At 38.9% G+C, this 13,313-nt stretch overlaps 1 protein-coding gene across 1 annotated transcript; it reads right to left on the bottom strand.

Moving 5' to 3' along the window:
- Window positions 1–31: 31 nt before the first annotated feature.
- On the bottom strand, window positions 32–10,876 carry tmem54b (transmembrane protein 54b). Its single transcript, XM_052136317.1, has 6 exons — window positions 10,648–10,876; window positions 4,892–5,085; window positions 4,620–4,679; window positions 3,646–3,837; window positions 1,521–1,667; window positions 32–1,237 (listed from the first exon to the last, which is right to left on the bottom strand). The coding sequence occupies exons 1-6, from the start codon at window positions 10,658–10,660 to the stop codon at window positions 1,019–1,021; spliced, it is 825 nt and encodes a 274-aa protein (XP_051992277.1). The 5' UTR covers window positions 10,661–10,876; the 3' UTR covers window positions 32–1,018.
- Window positions 10,877–13,313: the final 2,437 nt, after the last annotated feature.

Genomic DNA, 13,313 nt, shown 5'->3' on the forward strand with positions numbered 1-13,313 from the left:
CTGGCCCCATTCACTTCCACTGTAAATGCCTTACTGTAAGTGTGTAGGTTGTTTTTTTTTCATTAATGAGGGACGAGCCAAAATAATTTTTTGTGCTAATCAACATTATGCCACAAATGCTGTTGATTGAACTTAAATTGAATTGATCCAGGAACATTCCTTTAATGTAATCCATAAAAAAAATGACGGTGGTTGGTATAACTTTATTATGTAAGGGATAAAACACAGCCAGACAGTTTTTATTGCACAATAAACCCCAACAGGGTGATCGGGGACTTGTATCACTGTTATAAGTGTTGGACTGTATATTAACCTGCTTATTACATGGATACCAACCAAATAAATAAATAAACACATGGACATAAAATATTTATTTGTGTTAAAATTATGTAATTTGCAAAGAAAGAAATCACTGAACAGTTGGAATCAACAGTGTTCTGTTAATTTTTACTTTGTAAAATTGACTGTCTGACTCCTCAAAATTCAGCCCATTACAAGACTACTTATTTTATAAAAATAGATAAAAAAAATGCACATGAACGTTGAGTTGAAATAATTTTATTAGCTTACTTGTAGAGATCACACAGTGAGCCAAGAAGCAGGAGAGACTGCTTTCAGAACCTAGATGAACGGTCTGATCCATCTAAATACCTGGATGTGTGGTCGTTACAGAGCAATATCTGACCGCTGGGTGGCGCCATTGACCAATCAGAATCAAGTATTCCAGTGAGCCATGTAATAAGTTGATTTAGTCAGACCAAAGAATATTTTTGTCTTGATTGAAACCAGTTAACATAGATGTTACCACATATTTTGTGTTACCTGAAAAACTAAACCCACTTTTTTACAGTGTATTAAAACCAACAAATTCACTTTCACAAGAAAGCAAACATTCAAAGTGAGAATCCAAAACTTGAAAACATGACAGCTGTGACTTTTAAAAGAGTAACACTTGTTTAAATTTCCCTTTAGTCCTGCAGGGCACTGAGCCAGGCCAAAGCCACAGTGAGGCTCATAATTAGATCCAGATACTGGACCTTTCCAGTGCCCCTCGATTGAACTGGGAGGAAGGGGGGTGATGGCACTGGCCAGAGCGTGTGGAGCCCTGAGGTCTTGAGCTGCACGGTGGCTTATGCCACTCTGGGGTTCTAGCAGACAGCTTCTGCTTTTCATCTCCTTGACAACGACGAGATGGGGGTGCATAGCAGGGGAGGAGAGGGGGCTCAGCCACTCTCATCTGAAATGGAACAGTGATGCTTTTTACAGTATGACTGCAGTATGAGTCATGGAACACACCCTCACTCACACAAACGCTAATACAAGGGGACCACGAGTCAGTCACACACATTTTCTCTCAAGCATCTTTTAGGAAGACCACATGAGTTGATATATACAACTGAACTCACATTATGGGTCCACCATGCCAAAGTGCTGATTATTTTTTTTTATAGTTTGTTAAATTCAGATTTGAGCTCCCTTTAGTCCAAATGTATCAGTGTAAAGTGTTGGTCGGCACTTACCAATCTGTTCTCATCTTGTAGATTTTGTTTGTGGAGGCAACATGGCAGACTGAGGTAAGAGATGTAGAATTTAAATAAGCAGCATGAAAGCACCATCTCCACTGCACTCATGAGTATCAATGGTACCCACAGGAATATAGTGGTGCCCTGAGAGAGAGAGAGAGAGAGAGAGAGAGAGAGAGAGAGAGAGAGAGAGAGAGAGGAGAGAAACATAATTTACTGTGAGTGCATGCATGTAGGTACAGTGGCCCTACTTACTGGATGATTTTGACAAGTGTAATTTCTATCTGTCACCTTGCTGCACTATTGAATCAGGAAATGGGTAGTTGGCATGAAATACAATCTAAAACTCCCTTGACACCTCTTGCCCTGGGGTGTTAAGGGAAAAAAATGCCCTTGTAATTAATTCTGATTATTTATTTATTTTTCTTCTTTTTTTTTTTTATTTACTATAATCTAATATTCTACTATATTACTAGGTACAGTATATATATATATATATATAATTATATAAAGAGTTGATGTTGATTGAATCTTTAGGGTAAGAGGTAAAAACACTCAATCTTGAGAATTTGTATGAATTAATTCTGTTACTGGTTGACACAATATGTCCATAGATTTTAGAATTATAATAATTATATTTATATACAGTATATGTGACCAAGTTATTAATGATATAATATTCAACTTTATTGTACTGTATTGTGCAGAGTACAGGTACAGAGCCAATGAAATGCAGTTGTGTTCGCATATCCCAACTAAGCTGGGGTCAGAGCGCAGGGTCAACCATGAAACAGCACCCCTGGAGCTGATAGGGTCAAGGGCTAAGTATCTTGACGGTGTTGGGGCTTGAACCCCTGACCTTTCAGTCAGTAACCCAGAGCCTTAACCTTAAGGAGCTTCAGTTAATGTTCGCATCAACCATCAGAATGGGGAAACAAATGTGATCTCAGTGATTTTGTCCATGGCTTGAATGTTGGTGCCAGACAGGCTGGTTTGAGTATTTCTGTAACTGCTGATTTTCAGTCTCTAGATATTACTCAGAATAGTGCCAAAAACAAAAAACATCCGGTGAGCGGCAGTTCTGCAGACGGAAATGCCTTGTTGATGAGAGAGGTCTACAGAGAATGGCCAGACTGTTTCGAGCTATCAAAAAGGCTACAGTAACTCAGATAACTGCTCTGTACAAATGTAGTGAGAAGAATATCACCTTAGAATGCACAACAAGCCGAACCTTGAGGCAGATGGGCTACAACAGCAGAAGACCATGTCGGGTTCCATTTCTGTCAGCCAAGAACAGAAAGAGAGAGTCTACATCAACAAGGCGAGACTGCATTTCACTAGCAGCAAAGTACATCAATTCCTGCCACAAAAAGAGGGAAGAGGCGACCAAAAAGTGATGCGCCCATTTACTCTCTCACACACACACACACACACACACACACACACACACACACACACACACACACACACACACACACACACACACACACGTGAACTCACACAAACTCTTGTACACACACATACACACATATGCAAACACACACACCTCTGAAAGTAGGTACAATGTTTTTTTTCTGTTTTTCCACACTTGTTCAATACAGAATTTATTGTACTTTGTAAACATTTTTAGTTTTTTTGTGCTCATACAATGTACAATTTGTCATGCCAATAAAGCTCATTTGAATTTGAATTTGACTGTTGTGTGTGAAAATCCCAGGAGATCAGCAGTTACAGAAATTCTCAAACCAGCCCGTCTGAAACCAACAATCATGCCACGGTCCAAATCACTGAGATCATATTGTTTCCCTGTAATGATGGTTGATGTGAACATTAACTCAAGCAACTGTATCTTCATGATTTTATGCATTGCACAGCTGCCACACGATTGGCTGATTAGATAATCACATGAATAAGTAGGTGTACAGATGTAACTAATAAAGTGGACACACACATATATATGTATATATATATATATATATATACAGAGATTGATCACAGTATGATGAAATTCCCTGAAAGGATATTGCACCACCCGTAAGCACCATTTTATCAGTGACATCAACAATTCAAGAAATTCCATATTGGTGCATTCCTCTTTTTTCTCAACTATATCATTACTTACGTAAATCCGAGTGGGGTCGAAAGGGCACTCATTGGCGGTACTTAGGCGACTTAAATCATCACTATAGCCGCAGTAAGCGAGTAGTCTATTGTCACCATGAATGATTGTCTTTACCAAAGACACAGTCAATCCAATGACTGAAGCAGCAGCCACAAGACCAGCTAGAGCACTTAACACAAACAGTGACCAGGTCTACAACAAAAAAAGAGAGATATTTTACCAATATTTACCAGAAAGCGATTCAACTCAAGCACCAGGCAAAGGATTATCCCTTGCAGGCTTTTGTGTATCACAGGGGTTTTGAAACATCTGAGCTGCTTATTAAATGTGAAGGCACCTGCAAGCTTACTGACAAGCCAGTGATCAAATGCTAGCGAGCTTGACTCAAGAAAAAATGAATGAGAGAGAGAGAGAGAGAGAGAGAAAGCAGGTGTGTGCCACTGAAGCAGAAACAAGCAAGAGGAGAGAAAAAAGACTGACAGAGAATGCACACATAAATCAGTAACTGCTTTTATGGTTTGTTCTCATTCTTTCTTAAACTTGATTCATTTCCCCTATTTTTAAGTTCCTCAGGTTTTTACAACATGGTGCAACCATTGTGTCTTCATCCAAACAGTGGACACATGCTAAAATTTGAGATTTGCAAATCCCCCTTTTATATGTCACATGTTCGTGTCACGTTTCATCCCAAATTCAAAAGACATTATATTTAACATCATGAAAATGTTTACATTTTTTTCTTAAAAGTCTTAACATTTCTTTTAATACTTCTTTTCTAAAAGTATTTATTTTCTATAAACAAAATAGAATTTCTTATTTATATCTTTTGATTTTGGGGTTAAATGTGACACAAATGTTTTTGAAAGGTCTGGTGAGATTCACCCAAGCATTACAAAAGAACCTATAAGGCATAAAGTAGACACAAATCATTTCAGTGTGCACTAGGGGTACAAGACGTTTCTCAGAACACTTACCAGCACCCTGTTCTTCATGTTTTTTGAGAGAACGATAGTCAATATCCCAACAATGACACCCTATAGATAAAGATATAACCAAATTATTATGATTTCCTCTTTCTCATATAAGGTGTGCACAGTGGGACATGATGTATTCTATAAATTAATAGACAAGGAAAAATATGAATGTGCCAACATCAAATCCCCCTGGTTAATAAGATCAGATTCCCCACTTTGCACTAATTTATGGCATTAATATGTTAATAAGGTTTAAATATGACATGCCCCACCACCAGGCCTGCTGCTAGGGCTATGACGTTGGAGATGGCGCTCTCCATGGCTTGTCCCCGCTGGAGGCTGAAGTACCTCAGCACCACACCATGGACTAGAGCACCCAGCAGGAAGTTCACATGCCCAACTAACACCATTCTAAGACCCATCTTCATCACAACCTTCTGTTCCTCCAGATTAACACAACACACCCCTGAGGGGAGAGAGAGAGAGAGAGAGAGAGAGAGAGAGAGAGAGATGATGATGATGATGATGATCATGATGAGGCCCAATGAAAATGAAATCTGCTAACTTTATTTGCATTTTCTGCACTGATTTACATTTACATTTACATTTATGCATTTGGCAGATGCTTTTATCCAAAGCGACTTACAGAGCCCTTATTACAGGGACAATCCCTCCGGAGCAACCTGGAGTTAAGTGCCTTGCTCAAGGACACAATGGTGGTGGCGGCTGTGGGGATCGAACCAGCGACCTTCTGATTACTAGTTTACCAGTTATGTAGTTTAGACCACTACACCACCACCTCTTAGTGGGAAAATTAGCTAAATTGTGCAAAATGGATTTAAACATCAGAATCAGAATAAACATGTTAAAATATGTCAAATGGAGCTGAGAATACTAAACTTTTACTGATGGAAAAAAGCATAATCAAAATTTTTGAAGTAATTAAAGGCTAGGTTTCCTTCCAAATGGTTTTGTTTTTTGTTTTGTTTTTGCTAACTGCTAAACTTTTTAACAGAAAGAAATACGTATGACTTTTCGCTATGCCGAATTATCATACTCACTTTATTTCAATAATCCAGTGTAATTGGAAGCTTTCACTTGAGCAGATTCTAAATAAACGAATCATGGCTGACTGCGAATAGCACATTTTTACGATGACAACTGTAACTAAGAATTTCTGTTCACTTCCAAGTCAGTCACTCGACGTTATGTCAGTGAACTGACGCTAGGGGTCACTTCCGAGAGCCCCGCTCTCTGGAATGGTTTTCCATCACAGCAATTTCAGTGGTAGATGTCTTTCGTAGTTCCGCCTTCCATGCTCAGCAAGTATTTACAAGGTGGGTCGGCGGATCTCTATCGGATAAGGATGGGCGATACCACTTATTTTCTTTTCGATTCGATACCAAGTACTTTTTGGCCAGTATCGCCGATACCTCTAATAAATACATTTTTTTACGAATTCTTTGGATAAAATTAGCAACTTAAATTACTACTTAATTATATATATATGTATATATGTTTATGGGCCTAACATGAAAATGACTAGGCTACTTTGTTTTAAAAATTAGTAAGTGTAAGCAACATATAAAACCACAAAATTAACCATAGATATTAATATATGGTTACTATTACTGAAAACAAGTTGCAATAGGGATACTACAGTAATGCTGTAGCAAAACCATGGTTAATTGTATCAAACACGTGGTTACTGCTATAGTTGACCCTTAATGGGATCAAGTACAACAATTTACTTACAGACTTATATCACCGAAAATAGAATGCATATGTATTTACATGATACATACATTAATTTTTATCATTAAAACACATTTCAACTTGTCATCTGATTCTGATCCCCCATCCCCCCGCTATTATCGTGAAAATTATTCGGTTGAAACACCTGGCCAATCAGATGTGCGGAACACACACAACGTGCATTGTGCAAAGCAGGGACTGACTAGAGTCAAAATGCCTCACCAAAGGCTAAAATCAGGGGCACAACAAAGAAATATGAGCAAACAGAGAGCAAAAGTGAATGAAAGAAGCAGAGAGGCAATGGCCAAATTTCTTGCCAAGTATGAAGCACTAGGTATGAACGTGGCAAAAGCGTGGAGCTAGTGTAGATAAGCAAATAAAACATCAGTACACTTGCTTAACTTTTAAATAACATTAGCACGTTCACTAGATAAGATATCAATATAATAATATAAATGCCCTTATAAGTAGGGATGGGTACCAAAACCTGGTGTGAAACAGGCCTCGGTGCTAAATTATTAAAGACCGTAGTATTGATAAGCTCCGACATTACGGTTCTTTTTAACATTTTCGTGTATTTTAAAATCACGCTGGTGCAGCCTCTCTACTCGGAGCTGCGCTCCACACACACACACACACACACACACACACACACACACACACACGTTGTGTTTCCATGTTTTATGGGGACTTTCCATAGACATAATGGTTTTTTATACTGTACAAACTTTATATTCTATCCACTAATCCTAACCCTACCCCTAAACCTAAACCTCACAGAAAACATTCTGCATTTTTACATTTTCAAAAAAAACATAATTTAGTATGATTTATAAGCTGTTTTCCTCATGGGGACCAACAAAATGTCCCCACAAGGTCAAAAATTTCGGGTTTTACTATCCTTATGGGGACATTTGGTCACACACACACAAGGGGTGACCAGATCCCAACAAAAGAAATGTGGGACAAAGTGTAGCTATGTTAATGTGGGACATGTTACCAATGCAGAGAAGTCAAAATATTTTATATGACGTCTATCTAAATTAAAAAATAAACATTGTAATTTTCCCCGGCACTATGTGGGCAGCAAAGACGGTGACAGGTCCACCTGCACTTGACCCACATGTGCGCAGTTTGATTGACATCAAACACAGCCCCTTCATGACAACCTTCCCTGCTTTGTTCACAGCCATTGGACACAATTATTTTATTGACATTTTAGTTCCCCATCTGTCGCTCACTCAACGTTGTGTCGAATGAAGCGACACTAGTGGACTTTCTTGAAGGCCTCAGTTCCATCTGAATTTGAGAAAAGGCCAATGAGAAATTGGCAGACAGAATTTGCATGTCCCTCCCCTAATAAAAGGAGGGAATCATGCATCTGATAGATGCTGCCTCTTGTGTCTGGGCAGTGATCACACACATTTGTGGATGGTTCTTGTTCTCACTGCGAGAACTTAACCATGGCAACGTTGCAGTCGCGGCTTTCCTTCCTAAAAAGGAAACCAATAATTTCCAAACAATAATCTGATATAACAAGTGTTGTGCAAAATCAGAAAACCAAGGAAACAGCCTTGGTTTCCGAAATTGGTGAAGGGGTAGAAAGCCCCACAAGCATGGTCTTGTCATAAAACTTCACAGGAAGCGAGATGCGCTGGCTTTCTCGCCTTGTCTGTTTGGGATCTGTTCTTGGTGCTGAAAGCACCCTCGGGCCTTAATACCCCAGGGGAACTGTCCATGGTGCTGGAAGCACTATGGCTAATTCCACCTGAATGGAATAAGTAGCTTAAGCGCTCTATTAAAGACCGCTCTGCTACTTATATGGACTTTGGTAATGTGGGAGTGTGTTTGTCTTTAAACACAAAGTTCCTAGTTAGAATTGGGTCTAGGCTTTTCAAAAGCCGTTTTTTTTTAAAACCCAAAATGGGCAATTTTACTAAGGTTTACTCACCCCTTCAAGGCAGGTGTTAACCTTACAGACGCATTCTCATCCTCCCTATCGAGGAACACGTTTGGCACATACCGCTCTTGTGGCATGAATCTTTGTGTATACTACCCCATAAGGGCTAGTTACACTAAGAAGTCACTCAGGAAGGTTAACCCCTAACTTACATGCATGAAAGAGTGCTCCCTTTTGGTTAACACCACTTGTTAGCAGTTGATCCAGTTGGCTGTGGGGTCTGACTCTATCCACTGGACAAGTCCTTTCAGACTGGTGTTCATCACACAATGAAAACCCATATTGCTTGGTAAAAGTGATGCTTTATTTCCTGCAAGAGTGCTTAGGCTGTTGAGTCAGCTCTTTGTATATGCTTTGGAGGCTGGTCCAAAGGCAGAGCAGTCTCTAAACAAAGGCTGTCTCATAGGGTTGTTAATGCTTTTAAATTAGCATACAAATCACAGGGCTGTAAAGCCCACTACCCAAGGGGCATGGCTTCCTCTTGGACATGGACATAAGGTTTGTCCTTATCGGACATCTGTCAAGCAGCATGTTGGGCTTCCCCAAACACTGTCGCTAGATTTTATAATCTAGATGCTTCCTTCCTGTCTTCCCAGGTGCTTTCTGTGAAGGGACACTAAGCTCTCACCACTGATGAGTGGTGCTGAAACAAGTGCCTTTTGATACCAATTTTGTATACTCCCCTTTTCAAGCTAGTTACAACATTAATGTCTCTGAAGGCTTCACTCTTAAACCACATAGAAGGTTGTTTTCTATTCTTTAAAACACTTCTACCTGGGTTGTTAAGCACAATAGCAGTTCAATACCACTCTAGCAGCATCAATATTTTTGTACACTACCTGTTTGGCTAGTTACACCTAAACTAGCTTCTGAAGGTTAACCACCTTCCATGCCTGCACAAAAGAAGTGTTCCCTGTAGGCAAACACCTCTTGTTATGTGCTTTGTCCAACTTCAAGTTGGTTGTGAGGTTTTGACTCTCCATCTGATGTAAGAGATCAATCCTATCTCAAGTAATGCAACACCATTGTGTCTACGGGACAGTATGTCCTTGGGAACACGCGTTAAATGCCTCCCAGTGTTAAGCCAGTCTCATGTTCTTTTGTTTTTATAAATTAGAACATATTTTCAGTAAAGTATAGAGCGTTCACAAGAGGGAGCCCTTTCTCTACCAACATTAATTGCTTCCCTACAACAGCAAAACAGTTATTGCTAGTAATTAATTCTAGCTATTTATTCCTAGACTACACACAAGAAGTCTCTTCTATCTATTATAAGAAAATGGCTCCCCCATGGGTGAGCCTTTTTTTAATTAATCTCAGTTCTTTTTACATACTGAAAAACAGCTATTGTAATCATTCTTGTCTAGGGATTGTTTCAGATGACACACAGGAAGGTTTCCCTTCCTGTCTCCCATATTTAAAGGCGATCCCCACGGGCAAGCCTTTTTCCTATCACCTTAATTTCTTCCCAAATATTGTTAAAGTTTAATCATTAATCGAGTGATTTACTCATAGATTTCATATAAGACAAGTCAACTCTTCCTCCAGTCTGTTTAAAGTGCCCCTGCAAGTTGCCCCTTTTATACAGATCCAAGGACTGTGAATTTAGTCCTCCCTCCAAACAGCTCATCACCTCACCTGACGTGAGAGCTGTGGAGAACACTGGCTACCCTCTGACTATCATCTCCTTTCATGCAAAATATATTTATTCAGTGTCACTCAATGTCACTAAACTCTTGGGCAAGCCTCCAGTTTTGTTCTCTCAACTACATAAACTCTAAGTAATGATTTGGAGATAAGGGTCGTATTTTCACATAGCTGTGCACACAAATATGACAGATATTTTGCTCTGTGCTCTGGAAAGGACTATGAAAACTGAAGGAAAGATTACAAATGAAGCAGAGCAGTGTGGGTGGACATCATTTTAAGGCAAACACAAAGGCTCCACTGATCCACTGAGGACAGTGTTTTGGCTGCTGGAGAGATTTCACCTCAGTTAATCATTACACACTGTGTACACTTGGCAAAGCAAACTCAACAGATAATGTGCTTGTTAAACTTTTAGAGGAAGAAAGAGATGTTGTGAAAGTGGTGGAGAAAAAACAAGTGTTCATAAATTAACAATATGATTAATTTTTCAAATATATTTTTCAAAAATATATGTTTTTTTTTTTTATTAAATGATAATTTTAGCAGACATTCATTTGTCAAACAAGAAACTGCTTTTCCATTTCCTGCTATCTTTCAAAATAAAATAATTTAAGGTGCCAATGACAATATTTGCCATGGTTATCTATATATTCAGAAACTCACCTGAATTCTCCATTTAGAAATTGTACACTCTCAGTCAGGTCATGGCACTAAAAATCCAACAGGAGTAAGAGAAGAGAAGAGAAGGTGCACCTCCTGCCTCTGGACTCAGCCTCCACTGTCGCAGTAACCACACGTGTTTGTGTGCACACTGGAGAAAAGTGCCCCATATATTGCCTGACAAACTGCCCAGCCTTTTGAGCCTGGAGGATAAAGTTAGGGTTAGGGGCTGCTCAGCCTGTCAGGCAATATGTGCGGTACCTTTTTCCAATGGGCTGTTTGCGTAGGTCAGGAGGAGGAAACGGACTAAACTATCATTTAAAGTGACTATTTGTGGAAGTAAAGTACGAACGTTCTGCTGTCATGCCTTCTGTATTTCAGCACAGTCAGAAGTAAATTGTTCTTCTGACATAATTTGATAATGTTAATTCACACTTTTTCAACATTGTTTTTCCTGGCCTCTCCGATGAGTTAGTTTTTTCCTCAACCACATTCCAGAACTAACAACATAAGGTTGAGTAAATTACGACAGAATTTGCATCTTTAGATGAACGGACAGCTTGTTCTCCCTATTCTCCTTAAATATTGTCCAAAGCCAAGCTTCTGGTTGTATGTAAATGCACAGTTCTCACATGCATCATGTTTTAAATGGGCAAAAGGTAGGATTTTCTGTGAATAATAACTTACATTTCATTCTGTTTCTCTCACAATGCCATCCAATGGCTTCATAAATCTATTAAAGCAATTATTGTAATCAATACTTGTGTGATTTACTCCTAGATTTCATGTAAGACAAGTCAACTCTTCCTCCAGTCGGTTTAAAGTGCCCCTTATAGCGGCCCCTTTTATAACCATGATCCAAGGACTGTGAATTTAGTCCTCCCTCCAAACAGTTCATCACTTCACCTGACTTGAGTACTGTGGAGAACACTGGCTACCCTCTGACTATTATCTTGCCTCCTTTCAGGCAAGATATATTTATTCAGTGTCACTCAATGTCCCAGGCTCTTTCCACTTAGATGTGGAAGCAGGCTTTTTGCAAACTTGCTGCCAAATTTTCGGTAGCAAGTGCAGCCAAATCCATCTTGCTGCATGTGCTACAGGGACCCCTAGCATCAGTTCACTGATGTAATGTTGAGAGACTGACTTGAAAGGGAAAGTCTAGGTTACTATGGTAACCCCAATTCCCTGAAAGGAGGGAACAAGATGTTACGTAACTTTGCTACAATACTGATTACCGCTGAAAAGGTTTTAGGGATCCTCTCGTCTCTTCAGTCAAATGTCCTGAGGATGCTGTCTTCTGACCTGCCTAATTTATGCTCGCTGAACATGGAAGGCGGGGTTTGGAGAGACATCTGCCAATGAAACTGGCATGATGGAAAACCATTTAGAGAGATTGGGGCTCTCGGAAATGGCCCCTAGCATCAGTCCACTGACATAAACTATCGTTCACTCCTTTCAGGGAACCGGGGTAGAAAAAAAAAAATCTGTGGAACATTTTGCAAAGTCGTAAATTGGTGGCCAGTGCTCTTTGTTTAATTTATTGTCATTCCACCAATTTACATCACTTTAACTAAACTCTTGGGCAAGCCTCCAGTTTTGTTCTCTCAACTACATAAACTCTAAGTAATGATTTGGAGATAAGGGTCGTATTTTCACATAGCTGTGCACACAAATATGACAGATATTTTGCTCTGTGCTCTGGAAAGGACTATGAAAACTGAAGGAAAGATTACAAATGAAGCAGAGCAGTGTGGGTGGACATCATTTTAAGGCAAACACAAAGGCTCCACTGATCCACTGAGGACAGTGTTTTGGCTGCTGGAGAGATTTCACCTCAGTTAATCATTACACACTGTGTACACTTGGCAAAGCAAACTCAACAGATAATGTGCTTGTTAAACTTTTAGAGGAAGAAAGAGATGTTGTGAAAGTGGTGGAGAAAAAACAAGTGTTCATAAATTAACGATTTTGATTGTTTTTTAGGCAATACTTGAAATCCATAAAACTTTGAATGTAGTCATTTGGGCTACTTTATAGTACTTGTTTGGATCTTGACAGTGTAAATCACTGGCCACTTTTGTTGTATAGAAAGCAGCCTGGACATTCCACTAACATCTTCTTTGAGTTTCTAGGAAGGAAACAAATCTCGGTTTCAAGCTAGTAAATGAAATGTTATTTCTGGGAAGACTAAATGTCAAACAAATTGTATTATATTTAGTGTGTCGACAGTAAAAACTAGCTATTTTAAATTATAAATCTTCTCATAATTGTTATGCTTCAAATAAATTCCACTTGTTGGGCTTGTCAAATTATATATATATATATATATATATATATATATATATATATATATATATATATATATATATATATATATATATACATACATATATATACACAGACAGCTTAAAGCCCATAAATCCTTTAGAACGAATGATGAGTTGGCCAATTCTGGCAACCCACATGTGCTTCAAGTCTGGGGCGGGGCAGACAACTCTCCAATATTTAGATTTTGGACTGCAGTACCCATTTCAAACGCTTGTTGTCAATCTTACACATAGCACCTATAATAAGTGGTGTAAAAGCATTTTTCATGGTTAATTTATGTTAACAAATGTTGTTTACTAATGTTAAAAAGTATAACCTTATTGTAAAGTGTTAAAATA

The sequence above is a fragment of the Xyrauchen texanus genome, chromosome 10, assembly GCF_025860055.1.
Source record: "Xyrauchen texanus isolate HMW12.3.18 chromosome 10, RBS_HiC_50CHRs, whole genome shotgun sequence".
Taxonomy (NCBI): Eukaryota; Metazoa; Chordata; class Actinopteri; order Cypriniformes; family Catostomidae; genus Xyrauchen; species Xyrauchen texanus.

Coding starts and splice junctions, on each gene's coding strand:
- tmem54b (XM_052136317.1), bottom strand. Junction 4,680..4,891: donor CCCTAGCAGCAGGCCTGGTG/GTGGGGCATGTC, acceptor CTTTATCTATAG/GGTGTCATTGTTGGGATATT. Junction 1,668..3,645: donor TCGACCCCACTCGGATTTAC/GTAAGTAATGAT, acceptor TCTCTCTCTCAG/GGCACCACTATATTCCTGTG.